At 42.5% G+C, this 17,534-nt stretch overlaps 1 protein-coding gene across 4 annotated transcripts in view; it reads right to left on the reverse strand.

Annotated features, from left to right (window-relative positions):
* The window catches only part of tjap1 (tight junction associated protein 1 (peripheral)), a 462,646-nt gene that overhangs the window by 11,875 nt on the left and 433,237 nt on the right, over positions 1-17,534 (reverse strand). For all 4 annotated transcript variants that reach the window (XM_072500283.1, XM_072500282.1, XM_072500281.1 and 1 more), the window contains one exon: positions 15,890-15,973. In XM_072500283.1, the coding sequence (XP_072356384.1) occupies positions 15,890-15,973 (84 nt within the window). The remainder of the gene's footprint in view (positions 1-15,889; positions 15,974-17,534) is intronic.

Here is a 17,534-nt window from a genome sequence, read left to right on the forward strand (position 1 = left end):
ATCAATAGCTTTCCAAACAATGACTTTCAAAAGGGTTGAGGGTACAATCTGTTCAAAGAAACACTGACAGCTGACCATCATTGGTACCCATGAAAAATCACACTGACTGCCAGATGGAGAAGGTCAGATGTGCAGCTCCGAACACCAGGACACATATGTGACCTGGATTTTAATACTGGGTTGAGGACAGATGTGTGAGTTGGATATTATACTGGGCTGAGGGCAGATGTGTCAGTTGGATATTAATAATGGGATGAAGTGAGCTGGATATTGATACTGGGATGTGGACAGATGTGTGAGTTGGATATTATACTGGCCTGAGGGCAGATGTGTGAGTTGGATAGTAATACTAAGATAAGGACAGCTGTATGAGCTGGATATTAATACTGGGATGAGGACAGATGTGTGAGCTGGATATTGATACTGGGATGAGGACAGATGTGTGAGTTGGATATTAATACTGGGATGAGGACAGATGTGTGAGTTGGATATTAATGTTGGGATGAGGACAGATGTGTGAGCTGGATATTAATACTGGGATGAGGACAGATGTGTGAGCTGGATATTAATACTGGGATGACAGATGTGTGAGCTAGATATTGATACTGGGATGAGGACAGATGTGTGAGTTGGATATTGATACTGGGATGAGGACAGATGTGTGAGTTGGATATTGATACTGGAATGAGGACAGATGTGTGAGTTGGATATTAATACTGGGATAAGGACAGATGTGTGAGCTGAATATTAATATTGGGATAAGGTCGGATGTGTGAGTTGGATATTAATACAGGGATGAGGACAATGTGTGAGTTGGATATTAATACTGGGTTGAGTGAATTGGCTATTGATACTGGGATGTGGACAGATGTGTGAGTTGGATATTGATACTGGGATGAGGACAGATGTGTGAGTTGGATATTAATGTTGGGATGAGGACAGATGTGTGAGCTGGATATTAATACTGGGATGAGGACAGATGTGTGAGCTGGATATTAATACTGGGATGACAGATGTGAGTTGGATATTGATACTGGGATGAGGACAGATGTGTGAGTTGGATATTAATACTGGGATGAGGACAGATGTGTGAGTTGGATATTAATGTTGGGATGAGGACAGATGTGTGAGCTAGATATTAATACTGGGATGAGGACAGATGTGTGAGCTGGATATTAATACTGGGATGACAGATGTGTGAGCTAGATATTGATACTGGGATGAGGACAGATGTGTGAGTTGGATATTGATACTGGGATGAGGACAGATGTGTGAGTTGGATATTGATACTGGAATGAGGACAGATGTGTGAGTTGGATATTAATACTGGGATAAGGACAGATGTGTGAGCTGAATATTAATGTTGGGATAAGGTCGGATGTGTGAGTTGGATATTAATACAGGGATGAGGACAATGTGTGAGTTGGATATTAATACTGGGTTGAGTGAATTGGCTATTGATACTGGGATGTGGACAGATGTGGGAGTTGGATATTAATATTGGGATGAGGACAGATGTGTGAGTTGGATATTAATGTTGAGATACGGACAGATGTGTGAGCTGGGTATTAATACTGGGATGTAGTGAGCTGGATATTAATACTGGGATGAAGACAGATGTGTGAGTTGGATATTGATATTGGGATGAAGACAGATGTGTGAGTTGGATAATAATACTGGGATGAAGACAGATGTGTGAGTTGTATATTCATACTAGGATAAGGGCAGCTGTGCGCGCTGGATATTAATACTTGAATGAAGACAGATGTGTGAGTTGGATATTAATACTTGAATGAAGACAGATGTGTGTTGGATATTAATGTTGGGATGAAGACAGATGTGTGAGTTGTATATTCATACTAGGATAAGGGCAGCTGTGCGCGCTGGATATTAATACTTGAATGAAGACAGATGTGTGAGTTGGATATTAATACTTGAATGAAGACAGATGTGTGTTGGATATTAATGTTGGGATGAGGACAGATGTGTGAGTTGGCTATTAATGTTGGGATGAGGACAGATGTTTGAGCTGGATATTAATACTAGGATGACAGATGGGTGAGTTGGATATTGATACTTGAATGAAGGCAGATGTATGAGTTGGATATTGATACTGGGATGAAGACAGATGTGTGAGTTGGATATTGATACTGGGATGAGGACAGATGTGTGAGTTGGATATTAATACTGGGATGAGGACAGATGTGTGAGTTGGATATTAATGTTGGGATGAGGGCAGATGTGTGAGCTGGATATTAATACTGGGATGAGGACAGATGTGTGAACTGGATATTAATACTGGGATGACAGATGTGTGAGCTGGATATTGATACCGGGATGAGGACAGATGTGTGAGCTGGATATTAATGCTGGAATGAGGACAGTTGTGTGGGTTGGATATTAATACTGGTATAAGGACAGATGTGTGAGCTGGATATTAATACTGGGTTGAGTGAATTGGATATTGATACTGGGATGTGCACAGATGTGTGAGTTGGATATTAATACTGGGATGAGGACAGATGTGTGAGTTGGATATTAATACTGGGATAAGGACAGATGTGTGAGCTGAATATTAATGTTGGGATAAGGTCGGATGTGTTAGTTGGATAGCAATACTGGGATGAGGACAGATGTGTGAGTTGGATATTAATACTGGGTTGAGTGACTTGGATATTGATACTGGGATGTGGACAGATGTGTGAGTTGGATATTAATATTGGGATGAGGACAGATGTGTGAGTTGGATATTAATACTGGGATGAAGTGAGCTGGATATTAATACTGGGATGAAGACAGATGTGTGAGTTGGATATTGATATTGGGATGAAGACAGATGTGAGAGTTGGATATTAATACTGGGATGAAGACAGATGTGTGAGTTAGATATTAATACTAGGATAAGGGCAGCTGTGTGCGCTGGATATTAATACTTGAATGAAGACAGATGTGTGAGTTGGATATTAATACTTAAATGAAGACAGATGTGTGAATTGGATATTAATAGTTGAATGAAGACAGATGTGAGAGCTGGATATTAATACTTGAATGAAGACATGTGTGAGCTAGATATTGATACTGGGATGAGGACAGATGTGTGAGTTGGATATTGATACTGGGATGAGGACAGATGTGTGAGTTGGATATTGATACTGGAATGAGGACAGATGTGTGAGTTGGATATTAATACTGGGATAAGGACAGATGTGTGAGCTGAATATTAATATTGGGATAAGGTCGGATGTGTGAGTTGGATATTAATACAGGGATGAGGACAATGTGTGAGTTGGATATTAATACTGGGTTGAGTGAATTGGCTATTGATACTGGGATGTGGACAGATGTGTGAGTTGGATATTGATACTGGGATGAGGACAGATGTGTGAGTTGGATATTAATGTTGGGATGAGGACAGATGTGTGAGCTGGATATTAATACTGGGATGAGGACAGATGTGTGAGCTGGATATTAATACTGGGATGACAGATGTGAGTTGGATATTGATACTGGGATGAGGACAGATGTGTGAGTTGGATATTAATACTGGGATGAGGACAGATGTGTGAGTTGGATATTAATGTTGGGATGAGGACAGATGTGTGAGCTAGATATTAATACTGGGATGAGGACAGATGTGTGAGCTGGATATTAATACTGGGATGACAGATGTGTGAGCTAGATATTGATACTGGGATGAGGACAGATGTGTGAGTTGGATATTGATACTGGGATGAGGACAGATGTGTGAGTTGGATATTGATACTGGAATGAGGACAGATGTGTGAGTTGGATATTAATACTGGGATAAGGACAGATGTGTGAGCTGAATATTAATGTTGGGATAAGGTCGGATGTGTGAGTTGGATATTAATACAGGGATGAGGACAATGTGTGAGTTGGATATTAATACTGGGTTGAGTGAATTGGCTATTGATACTGGGATGTGGACAGATGTGGGAGTTGGATATTAATATTGGGATGAGGACAGATGTGTGAGTTGGATATTAATGTTGAGATACGGACAGATGTGTGAGCTGGGTATTAATACTGGGATGTAGTGAGCTGGATATTAATACTGGGATGAAGACAGATGTGTGAGTTGGATATTGATATTGGGATGAAGACAGATGTGTGAGTTGGATAATAATACTGGGATGAAGACAGATGTGTGAGTTGTATATTCATACTAGGATAAGGGCAGCTGTGCGCGCTGGATATTAATACTTGAATGAAGACAGATGTGTGAGTTGGATATTAATACTTGAATGAAGACAGATGTGTGTTGGATATTAATGTTGGGATGAGGACAGATGTGTGAGTTGGCTATTAATGTTGGGATGAGGACAGATGTTTGAGCTGGATATTAATACTAGGATGACAGATGGGTGAGTTGGATATTGATACTTGAATGAAGGCAGATGTATGAGTTGGATATTGATACTGGGATGAAGACAGATGTGTGAGTTGGATATTGATACTGGGATGAGGACAGATGTGTGAGTTGGATATTAATACTGGGATGAGGACAGATGTGTGAGTTGGATATTAATGTTGGGATGAGGGCAGATGTGTGAGCTGGATATTAATACTGGGATGAGGACAGATGTGTGAACTGGATATTAATACTGGGATGACAGATGTGTGAGCTGGATATTGATACCGGGATGAGGACAGATGTGTGAGCTGGATATTAATGCTGGAATGAGGACAGTTGTGTGGGTTGGATATTAATACTGGTATAAGGACAGATGTGTGAGCTGGATATTAATACTGGGTTGAGTGAATTGGATATTGATACTGGGATGTGCACAGATGTGTGAGTTGGATATTAATACTGGGATGAGGACAGATGTGTGAGTTGGATATTAATACTGGGATAAGGACAGATGTGTGAGCTGAATATTAATGTTGGGATAAGGTCGGATGTGTTAGTTGGATAGCAATACTGGGATGAGGACAGATGTGTGAGTTGGATATTAATACTGGGTTGAGTGAATTGGATATTGATACTGGGATGTGGACAGATGTGTGAGTTGGATATTAATATTGGGATGAGGACAGATGTGTGAGTTGGATATTAATACTGGGATGAAGTGAGCTGGATATTAATACTGGGATGAAGACAGATGTGTGAGTTGGATATTGATATTGGGATGAAGACAGGTGTGAGAGTTGGATATTAATACTGGGATGAAGACAGATGTGTGAGTTAGATATTAATACTAGGATAAGGGCAGCTGTGTGCGCTGGATATTAATACTTGAATGAAGACAGATGTGTGAGTTGGATATTAATACTTAAATGAAGACAGATGTGTGAATTGGATATTAATAGTTGAATGAAGACAGATGTGAGAGCTGGATATTAATACTTGAATGAAGACATGTGTGAGTTGGATATTAATACTGGGATGAGGACAGATGTGTGAGTTGGATATTAATGTTGGGATGAGGACAGATGTGTGAGCTAGATATTAATACTGGGATGAGGACAGATGTGTGAGCTGGATATTAATACTGGGATGACAGATGTGTGAGCTAGATATTGATACTGGGATGAGGACAGATGTGTGAGTTGGATATTGATACTGGGATGAGGACAGATGTGTGAGTTGGATATTGATACTGGAATGAGGACAGATGTGTGAGTTGGATATTAATACTGGGATAAGGACAGATGTGTGAGCTGAATATTAATGTTGGGATAAGGTCGGATGTGTGAGTTGGATATTAATACAGGGATGAGGACAATGTGTGAGTTGGATATTAATACTGGGTTGAGTGAATTGGCTATTGATACTGGGATGTGGACAGATGTGGGAGTTGGATATTAATATTGGGATGAGGACAGATGTGTGAGTTGGATATTAATGTTGAGATACGGACAGATGTGTGAGCTGGGTATTAATACTGGGATGTAGTGAGCTGGATATTAATACTGGGATGAAGACAGATGTGTGAGTTGGATATTGATATTGGGATGAAGACAGATGTGTGAGTTGGATAATAATACTGGGATGAAGACAGATGTGCGAGTTGTATATTAATACTAGGATAAGGGCAGCTGTGCGCGCTGGATATTAATACTTGAATGAAGACAGATGTGTGAGTTGGATATTAATACTTGAATGAAGACAGATGTGTGTTGGATATTAATGTTGGGATGAGGACAGATGTGTGAGTTGGCTATTAATGTTGGGATGAGGACAGATGTTTGAGCTGGATATTAATACTAGGATGACAGATGGGTGAGTTGGATATTGATACTTGAATGAAGGCAGATGTGTGAGTTGGATATTGATACTGGGATGAAGACAGATGTGTGAGTTGGATATTGATACTGGGATGAGGACAGATGTGTGAGTTGGATATTAATACTGGGATGAGGACAGATGTGTGAGTTGGATATTAATGTTGGGATGAGGACAGATGTGTGAGCTGGATAGTAATACTGGGATGAGGACAGATGTGTGAACTGGATATTAATACTGGGATGACAGATGTGTGAGCTGGATATTGATACCGGGATGAGGACAGATGTGTGAGCTGGATATTAATGCTGGAATGAGGACAGTTGTGTGGGTTGGATATTAATACTGGGATAAGGACAGATGTGTGAGCTGGATATTAATACTGGGTTGAGTGAATTGGATATTGATACTGGGATGTGCACAGATGTGTGAGTTGGATATTAATACTGGGATGAGGACAGATGTGTGAGTTGGATATTAATACTGGGATAAGGACAGATGTGTGAGCTGAATATTAATGTTGGGATAAGGTCGGATGTGTTAGTTGGATAACAATACTGGGATGAGGACAGATGTGTGAGTTGGATATTAATACTGGGTTGAGTGAATTGGATATTGATACTGGGATGTGGACAGATGTGTGAGTTGGATATTAATATTGGGATGAGGACAGATGTGTGAGTTGGATATTAATACTGGGATGAAGTGAGCTGGATATTAATACTGGGATGAAGACAGATGTGTGAGTTGGATATTGATATTGGGATGAAGACAGATGTGTGAGTTGGATATTAATACTGGGATGAAGACAGATGTGTGAGTTGGATATTAATACTAGGATAAGGGCAGCTGTGTGCGCTGGATATTAATACTTGAATGAAGACAGATGTGTGAGTTGGATATTAATACTTAAATGAAGACAGATGTGTGAGTTGGATATTAATAGTTGAATGAAGACAGATGTGAGAGCTGGATATTAATACTTGAATGAAGACATGTGTGAGTTGGATATTAATACTTGAATGAAGACAGATGTGTGAGTTGGATATTAATGTTGGGATGAGGACAGATGTGTGAGCTGGATATTAATACTGGGATGACAGATGTGTGAGCTGGATATTGATACTGGGATGAGGACAGATGTGTGAGTTGGATATTAATACTGGGATAAGGACAGATGTGTGAGCTGGATATTAATACTGGGTTGAGTGAATTGGATATTGATACTGGGATGTGCACAGATGTGTGAGTTGGATATTAATACTGGGATGAGGACAGATGTGTGAGTTGGATATTAATACTGGGATAAGGACAGATGTGTGAGCTGAATATTAATGTTGGGATAAGGTCGGATGTGTGAGTTGGATATTAATACTGGGATGTGGACAGATGTGTGAGTTGGATATTAATACTGGGTTGAGTGAATTGGATATTGATACTGGGATGTGGACAGATGTGTGAGTTGGATATTAATATTGGGATGAGGACAGATGTGTGAGTTGGATATTAATGTTGAGATACGGACAGATGTGTGAGCTGGGCATTAATACTGGGATGAAGTGAGCTGGATATTAATACTGGGATGAAGACAGATGTGTGAGTTGGATATTAATACTAGGATAAGGGCAGCTGTGTGCGCTGGATATTAATACTTGAATGAAGACAGATGTGTGAGTTGGATATTGATATTGGGATGAAGACAGATGTGAATTGGATATTAATACTTGAATGAAGACAGATGTGAGAGTTGGATATTAATACTTGAATGAAGACAGATGTGTGAGTTGGCTATTAATACTTGAATGAAGACAGATGTGTGAGTTGGATATTAATGTTGGGATGAGGACAGATGTGTGAGTTGGATATTAATGTTGGGATGAGGACAGATGTGTGAGCTGGATATTAATACTAGGATGACAGATGGGTGAGTTGGATATTGATACTTGAATGAAGACATGTGTGAGTTGGATATTAATACTGGGATGAAGACAGATGTGTGAGTTGGATATTTGGTTTGGATTTGTTTATTGTGATATGTACCAAGGTACAATGAAAAGTATTGTTTTGCGTACAGTCCGGACAGATTATTCCATACATGAAAAAAAACATAGAACATGCATACATGCACAATATAAATACATAGACACAGGCATCGGGTGAAGCACACATGAGTGTAGCACTACTAAGTAGAGAAGATGTGTGAAGAGATCAATTCAGTCCATAAGAAGGTCATTCAGGAGTCTGGTAACAGCGGGGAAGAAGCTTTTTCTCAGACTTTTGTATCTCCTGCCCGATGGAAGAAGTTGGAAGAGTGAATAAGCCGATGGGAGGGGTCTTTTTTTAAATAATAATCTTTATTGTCACAAGTAGGCTTACATTAACACTGCAATGAAGTTACTGTGAAAAGCCCCTAGTCACCACATTCCGGCGCCTGTTCGGGTACACAGAGGGAGAATTCAGGATATCCAAATTACATAACAGCACGTCTTTCGGGACTTGTGGAAGGAAACCGGAGCTCCCAGAGGAAAGCCACGCAGACACAGGAGGAACGCGTAGACTCCACACAGACTGTGACCCAAGCCGGGAATGGAACCTGGAACCCTGGTGCTGTGAAGCAACAGTGCTGACCACTGTGCCGCCGATTATGCTGCCCGCTTTCCCCAGGCAGCGGGAGGTGTAGACAGAGTCAATGGCTGGGAGGCGGTTTTGGGTGATGGACTGGGCGGTGTTCACGACTCTCTGTAGTTTCTTGCGGTCTTGGGCCATGCAGTTGCCATACCAGGCTGTGATACAGCCAGGTAGGATGCTTAATACTGGGAGGAGGACAGATGTGTGAGCTAGATGTAATTTTTGGTTTTGACAATGTGGGCCTGGATTTTATACTCCCGCACCCACTGGTGGGTTTCTAGGTTGGGCTGGGTATTTAATTCCTGGGATGGGCTTCTTACTAGATTTCCATCCGTCCAAACATTTTGAACACTATACTCTAAGTGTGGCCTAACTAAGATTCTATACAGCTGCAACATGACTTGCCAATTCTTATACTCAATGCCCCGGCCAATGAAGGCAAGCATGCCCTATGCCTTCTTGACTACCTTCTCCACCTGTGTTGCCCCTTTCAATGACCTGTGGACCTGTACTCCTAGACTTTCGATACTCTTGAGGGTTCTACCATTCACTGTCTATTCCCTACCTGCATTAGACCTTCCAAAATGCATTACCTCACATTTGTCCGGATTAAACTCCATCTGCCATCTCTCCGCCCAAGTCTCCAAACAATCTAAATCCTGCTGTATCCTCTGACAGTCCTCATCGCTATCCGCAATTCCACCAACCTTTGTGTCGTCTGCAAACTTACTAATCAGACCAGTTACATTTTCCTCCAAATCATTTATATATACTACAAAGAGCAAAGGTCCCAGCACTGATCCCTGTGGAAAACCACTGGTCACAGCCCTCCAATTAGAAAAGCATCCTTCCATTGCTACTCTCTGCCTTCTATGACCTAGCCAGTTCTGTATCCACCTTGCCAGCTCACCCCTGATCCCGTGTGACTTCACCTTTTGTACTAGTCTACCATGAGGGACCTTGTCAAAGGCCTTACTGAAGTCCATATAGACAACATCCACTGCCCTACCTGCATCAATCATCTTAGTGACCTCCTCGAAAAACTCGATCAAGTTAGTGAGACACGACCTTCCCTTCACAAAACCGTGCTGCCTCTCACTAATACGTCCATTTGCTTCCAAATGGGAGTAGATCCTGTCTCGAAGAATTCTCTCCAGTAATTTCCCTACCACTGAAGTAAGGCTCACCGGCCTGTAGTTCCCGGGATTATCATGGCTACACTTCTTAAACAGAGGAACAACATTGGCTATTCTCCAGTCCTCCGGGACATCCCCTGAAGACAGTGAGGATCCAAAGATTTCTGTCAAGGCCTCAGCAATTTCCTCTCCAGTCTCCTTCAGTATTCTGGGGTAGATCCCGTCAGGCCCTGGGGACTTATCTACCTTAATATTTTTTAAGACACCCAACACCTCGTCTTTTTGGATCTCAATGTGACCCAGGCTATCTACACACCCTTCTCCAGACTCAACATCTACCAATTTCTTCTCTTTGGTGAAACCTGATGCAAAGTATTCATTTAGTACCTCGCCCATTTCCTCTGGCTCCACACATAGATTCCCTTGCCTATCCTTCAGTGGGCCAACCCTTTCCCTGGCTACCCTCTTGCTTTTTATGTACGTGTAAAAAGCCTTGGGATTTTCCTTAACCCTATTTGCCAATGACTTTTCGTGACCCCTTCTAGCCCTCCTGACTCCTTGCTTAAGTTTCTTCCTACTTTCCTCATATTCCACGGAGGCTTCGTCTGTTCCCAGCCTTTTAGCCGTGACAAATGCCTCCTTTTTCTTTTTGACGAGGCCTACAATATCTCTCGTTATCCAAGGTTCCCGAAAATTGCCGTATTTATCCTTCTTCCTCACAGGAACATGCCGGTCCTGAATTCCTTTCAACTGACACTTGAAAGCCTCCCAATGTCAGATGTTGATTTGCCCTCAAACATCCGCCCCCAATCTATGTTCTTCAGTTCCCGCCTAATATTGTTATAATTAGCCTTCCCCCAATTTAGCACATTCATCCTAGGACCACTCTTATCCTTGTCCACCAGTACTTTAAAACTTACTGAATTGTGGTCACTGTTACCGAAATGCTCCCCGACTGAAACATCTACCACCTGGCCGGGCTCATTCCCCAATACCAGGTCCAGTACCGCCCCTTCCCTAGTTGGACTGTCTACATATTGTTTTAAGAAGCCCTCCTGGATGCTTCCTACAAACTCCGCCCCGTCTAAGCCCCTGGCACTAAGTGAGTCCCAGTCAATATTGGGGAAGTTGAAGTCTCCCATCACCACAACCCTGTTGTTTTTACTCTTTTCCAAAATCTGTCTACCTATCTGCTCCTCTATCTCCCGCTGGCTGTTGGGAGGCCTGTAGTAAACCCCCAACATTGTGACTGCACCCTTCTTATTCCTGATCTCTACCCATATAGCCTCACTGCCCTCTGAGGTGTCCTCCCGCAGTACAGCTGTGATATTCTCCCGAACCAGTAGCGCAACTCCGCCTCCCCTTTTACATCCCCCTCTATCCCGCCTGAAACATCTAAATCCTGGAACGTTTAGCTGCCAATCCTGCCCTTCCCTCAACCAGGTCTCTGTAATGGCAACAACATCATAGTTCCAAGTACTAATCCAAGCTCGAAGTTCATCTGCCTTACCTGTAATACTTCTTGCATTAAAACATATGCACTTCAGGCCACCAGACCCGCTGTGTTCAGCAACTTCTCCCTGTCTGCTCTGCCTCAGAGCCCCACTGTCCCTATTCCCTAGTTCTCCCTCAATGCTCTCACCTTCTGACCTATTGCTCCCGTGCCCACCCCCCTGCCATACTAGTTTAAACCCTCCCGTGTGACACTAGCAAACCTCGCGGCCAGGATATTTATGCCTCTCCGGTTTAGATGCAACCCGTCCTTCTTATATAGGTCACACCTGCCCCGGAAGAGCTCCCAGTGGTCCAGATAACGGAAACCCTCCCCTCCTACACCAGCTGTTTAGCCACATGTTTAGCTGCTCTATCTTCCTATTTCTAGCCTCACTGGCACGTGGCACAGGGAGTAATCCCGAGATTACAACCCTCGAGGTCCTGTCTTTTAACTTTCTGCCTAGCTCCCTGAACTCCTGCTGCAGGACCTCATGCCCCTTCCTGCCTATGTCGTTAGTATCAATATGTACAACGACCTCTGCCTGTTTGCCCTCCCCCTTCAGGATGCTCTCTACCCGTTCGGAGACATCCTGGACCCTGGCACCAGGGAGGCAACATACCATCCTGGAGTCTCTTTCACGTCCACAAAAGCGCCTGTCTGTGCCCCTGACTATAGAGTCCCCTATTACTATTACTCTTCTGCGCTTTGACCCTCCCTTCTGAACATCAGAGCCAGCCGTGGTGCCACTGCTCTGGCTGCTGCTGTTTTCCCCTGATAGGCTAACCCCCGGACAGTATCCAAAGGGGTATACCTGTTCGAGAGGGGGACAACCACAGGGGATTCCTGCACTGACTCCCTGCCCTTTCTGGTGGTCACCCATTTCTCTGCCTGCCACCCATTTCTCTGCCTGCACCTTGGATGTGATCACATTTACATAACTGCGATTTACTTTCTGCAATGTTACACTGGGGTGGCTGTGGCCTCTGCAAAGGCCTGCCCTCTACCCATTTGCAGCCCTTAAGTGGTCAATTATTGACTGCTGAAGAACTATTCCCTGCCCAGCCTCAATTTTTAGGCTGACGGGAGCAGTTTCCTGGTGTGGGGGAAGTTCAAAAACAATGCGTTCAAGTCTTCTGTGGGAAGGGGCAGCTCCATCAGAAGTCCTCTTTTAACTCTGGGCGCCTACCTGGCACCTGGATACCAGTACTGGGTTTCAGCATGAGATTTCAGATCTCGATTTCAGGGTGTGATTTCAGACCTGGATACCAGTACTGGGTTTTGGGATGTGATTTCAGACCTGATTTCATGGTGTGAATTCAGACGTGGCTACCCGTACTGGAATTCAGGATGTGATTTCAGATCTGGATTTCCAAATGTGATTTCAGATAGGACTTCAGGGTGTGATTGCAGACCTGGATCCTAGTAGTGGGCTTCAGGATCTGATTTCAGACCTGGATCCTAGTACTGGGCTTCAGGATATGATTTCAGACCTGGATTTCAGACCTGTCTACCAGTACTGGGTTTCAGAATGTGATTTTAGACCTGAATTTCAGGATGTGATTTCAGATCTGAATTTCAGGATGTGATTGCAGACATGGATTTCAGGATGCGATTTCAGACATGGCTACCAGTACTGGATTTCAGGATGTGATCTCAGACCTGGATTTCAGGATGTGTTTTCAGGGTGTGATTTCAGACCTGGATACAAGTACTTGCTTTTAGGATGTGATTTCAGACCTGGATTTCCAGGTGTGATTTCAGACCTGGACACTAGGAGTGGATTTCAGGATGTGATTTCAGACCTGGATACCAGTACTGGATTTTAGTATGTGATTTCAGACCTGGATTTCCAGGTGTGATTTCAGACCTGGACACTAGGAGTGGATTTCAGGATGTGATTTCAGACCTGGATACCAGTACTGGATTTTAGTATGTGATTTCAGACCTGGATTTCCAGGTGTGATTTCAGACCTGGACACTAGGAGTGGATTTCAGGATGTGATTTCAGACCTGGATACCAGTACTGAAATTCAGGATGTGACTTCAGACCTGGATAACAGTAATAATAATAATAATCTTTATTCGTGTCACAAGTAGGCTTATATTAACACTGCAATTAAGTTACTGTGAAAATCCCCTAGTCGCCATATTCCGGCGCCTGTTCGTGTACACTGAGGGAGAATTCCAGAATGTCCATTCACCTAACAAGCACGTCTTTTGGGACTGTGAGTGGAGACCGGAGCTAATGTGAAGGCTGGACCAGGCAAGGTTGACACATTTCCATCCCTAAAGGACAGCAGTGAGCCAGATGGGTTTCATGGTCATCATTAGACTTTTAATTCCAGATTTGTATTGAATTCAAATTCCACTATCTGCCATGGTGGGATTCGAAGCCTGTGTCTCTGGATAACTAGTCTATGGTCTATTACCAGAATGAAGAAAATTAAATTGGATATATGTAACCAAAATATGGCAGCTGTTTTATTTCCAGCCATAAGCTTACATCCTTTGGGATCTTGGCAGACTATGTTTAATTCATATTTATGTCCCTTTGTAACAGATCAATTCCATACAGAATCAGACTGAAAACACGGCAGGATTGAATTGATGCTCTAATCTGGCTTTGAACATCAAAAAATAAACGGCAAAATGCAATAAATAAATAACATGTTGACGACCAAGAAGATATGGGATAGAATCAGGAAGACTTTGTGGAACTTTAAATATGGAAGGAGGGTCCAGATTCATTAGACCTGGACCTATTTCCAATTATACCATTTTCTCTGGTAGGAGAAATAGGTTGGAGCTTGATTCGGATAACATAAATCTGATGGTCCATTTAACATTATGAGAGTTGAAATACATCCAATTTGGCTGTTGCAAGGGCCTTACACAGCAGCGTTAGACTCACAAATTGATGGAGCAGATCCAAATGCTCTTTAAGGACAGATATGCTCTGTATAATTGCCAAAGTTTGAGGATTTTTAAATCACCTGCTCTTTAAAATTAAAAGAAAGCTGCATTTGTCACAGACTTTTAAAAAACTTTGTTGGACTGCTTTGATTGCAGCACGGGCAGCATGGTAGCACAGTGGTTACATAGTTGCTTCACAGCTCCAGTGTCCCAGGTTTGATTACCGGCTTGGGTCACTGTCTGTGCGGAGTCTGCATGTTCTCCCCGTGTCTGCATGGGTTTCCTCTGGGTGCTCTGGTTTCCTCTCTCAGTCCAAAGATGTGCAGGCTTGGTGGACTGGCCATGATAAATTGCCCTTAGTGTCTAAAAAAAAAGGTTAGGTGGGGTTACGGGGATAGAGGTGGTGTGGGCTTAAGTGGGGTGCTCTTTCCAAGGGCCGGTGCAGACTCGATGGGCTGAATGGCGTCCTTCTGTACTGTAAGTTCGATGAAATAGGCATAGGTTAGAAAAAAATAGCATTTGGTGATACAGTCTAAATAGCCCTTTGTTAATGTTTTCCCCAAGAGCTATCATTGTGCAACTATGAATGCTTGGTTGAGTTTCAAGAGCTACACTTATATCAGCAGGGGTTTAAAAGTTAGTTCAGTTTTATTGACAGCTTTAATAGGTTATTCAAGGATTAATAAAATAAATTAATTAAACAAATAAATAATCTTTATTGTCATAAGTAGGCTTACATTAACACTGCAATGAAGTTACTGTGAAAAGCCCCTAGTCGCCACATTCCGGCGACTGTTCGGGTACACTGAGGGAGAATTCAGAATTCTCAGCTGGTACTGGAATTGAACCCGCGCTGCTGGCCTTGTTCTGCATCACAAACCAGCTGTCTAGCCCACTGAGCTGTCTTTGATGTGGGGTCTGAATAGAAGTTTGATTCTTTTACTAAACGATTAACCATTGGAAGAGATTTGAAATGTGAATGCCTTTTATGAATGGCAGACCACCCCCCCGCCCCCCACCAAGTGAAAATTGCATCTGTCAGGGTACTCATTACTAAAGCAGGTCTGGCAAGTTAGATCTGCATGGCAACTCCGCCTCAGTAGCCAGGTTAGACCACAGGTGACAGTGCATCTCCCACTGGTTGTGTCCTTCAAGTATTTCTCGTGTCTTTAAATCTAGATTGTTACTATTTAATTTGTACCAATACCTTTATGGTGGGTTGAACCAACAGTTTCACTGCATTAAGAGGCTACAATAGCTCTCCCTTCATGAAGAGCAAACTATTTTTATTCCAGAAGTTAATATAATCTGACTTGTATCTGGAAGTTACAGGTGTAAGTTCAAGGGCATTATCATTGTCGCACTCAAAGGAAAGAGAGCATTAAGGTACAATAATAGCCATGACTGGCTAGCTGACCTCTTGTTCATGGCACTCATGTTTTTTCCTCCAATTTCTAGGATACTTACATCTGCAAACTTGTGGTTCCTGAAATGAGATTTATTGCACTTGAGCAACTGAACAGCAAGGTTACAATCCTGTCGATAACGTTCCTGAAAAAAAGGGGAAAAAATAAAATGTACAATAGAAGCTACTGCTTCAGAACCAACACACAATCCCCAAAGGCTTGATGGTCGAATGGCCTCCTTCTGCACTAAAAATTCTAAGATTCTATGAAAGGCAAAAAAAACCGGTGAAGCTGTGGGAGAAATGGCCATTCTGGTCTGGCCCCCAATACACAGGATTCAGAGTGTTTCAAACCAGAATAACTTTCACAGCAGAAGAAGATTATTTATTTATAGAAACAGAAAAGTGGCATTAAACTCAGTAAGCTGGATACTTTTTCACAATGCAACCCCCGTCTTTCTTTTAAAAAAAACATTTTTCCAATTACGGGGCAATTTAGTGTGGCCAATCCACCTACTCTGCACATCTTTGGACAGTGATGGGGCGGGATCGAACCCGGGTCCTTGGCGCCGTGAGGCAGCAGTGCTAAACACCGTGCCACCATGCCGCCCTGACTCCCATCTATCTTTCTAGATACTCAACATATCCTTAATTACAAAACTTCAAGCTCTCCCAATTGATTCTTCTGCCCTTTTCTGTACATTGCCCTTCCTTCACTCTACATGTGTAATGTTGCACTAATCTTCGGCTGACTTTCCTTCTCATGTGGACTTTTTAAATTTGTCCTTCAAGATCAGGACTGCAGTGATCGTCATGCAGAGATAAATCTGACACGACCAGGTTACTATCAACTCGTGCTACTTGTATCAACAGTGACCATAAATCTGTACTTGCCATTCTTTATACTGAACATATAAGTTCAATTTAATTTTTAATCAGAAGGACATGTGAAAGCAATTCATCAGTTCTGGAGAATAATAAAGCACGATAAACCTAACAAATCACTTTTGGAAGTGTAATCAGTGCTGTTATGTAGGTAAAGGTGACAATTTACTCCTCTAAACAGTACATTTAAAAAATGATAAACCATTTTCCAGAGAAGTTTGGTTACTGATAAATGAGACAGTAAGAGAACTATCCTACCTTTTAAAGAGTGATTTGAGATTACAGGCTCCACCTGAAAAGGCCTCTGTTTAACCTGCATTACATCAAGTCCAAGAGCTTGATAACCCACAACCCTTGATCATACAACCACTGAGAACGGACATTAAAGTTGTCATGCTAAATATTTGACAAATTTGAGAAAGAGGGGCAGGAGAAGGCCAGTGGGCCCCTCCTAACTGCCAGCATTTGATAAGGCGATAGCTGATCTGAAAAAAGCCTCACCTCCACCTGCTTCCCCTGGATACCAAATTCAAGAATCAGACTAACTCAACCTTGAATATGAACGACAGCATTGGCTGAACTCGGAGGTACAGAATTCCAAAGACTAACAAAACCTTCAGACAAGAAATTCCTCCTCACATCTCAAATCGGAGAACCCCCAGTCAGGAACTGTGCCCCAAAGTTCACCATTATTCACATTTATGAATCCACTTCGATTGGATTAAGGGAACAATTTCACGGGTTGCCTCCAATGGCGACAAGAATCACATTTCATTGGGAGTTGCAACTACCTATGAACCTCCGAGAAAGATCATTCTCTTA

Source organism: Scyliorhinus torazame, chromosome 4 (assembly GCF_047496885.1).
Source record: "Scyliorhinus torazame isolate Kashiwa2021f chromosome 4, sScyTor2.1, whole genome shotgun sequence".
Lineage (NCBI taxonomy): Eukaryota > Metazoa > Chordata > Chondrichthyes > Carcharhiniformes > Scyliorhinidae > Scyliorhinus > Scyliorhinus torazame.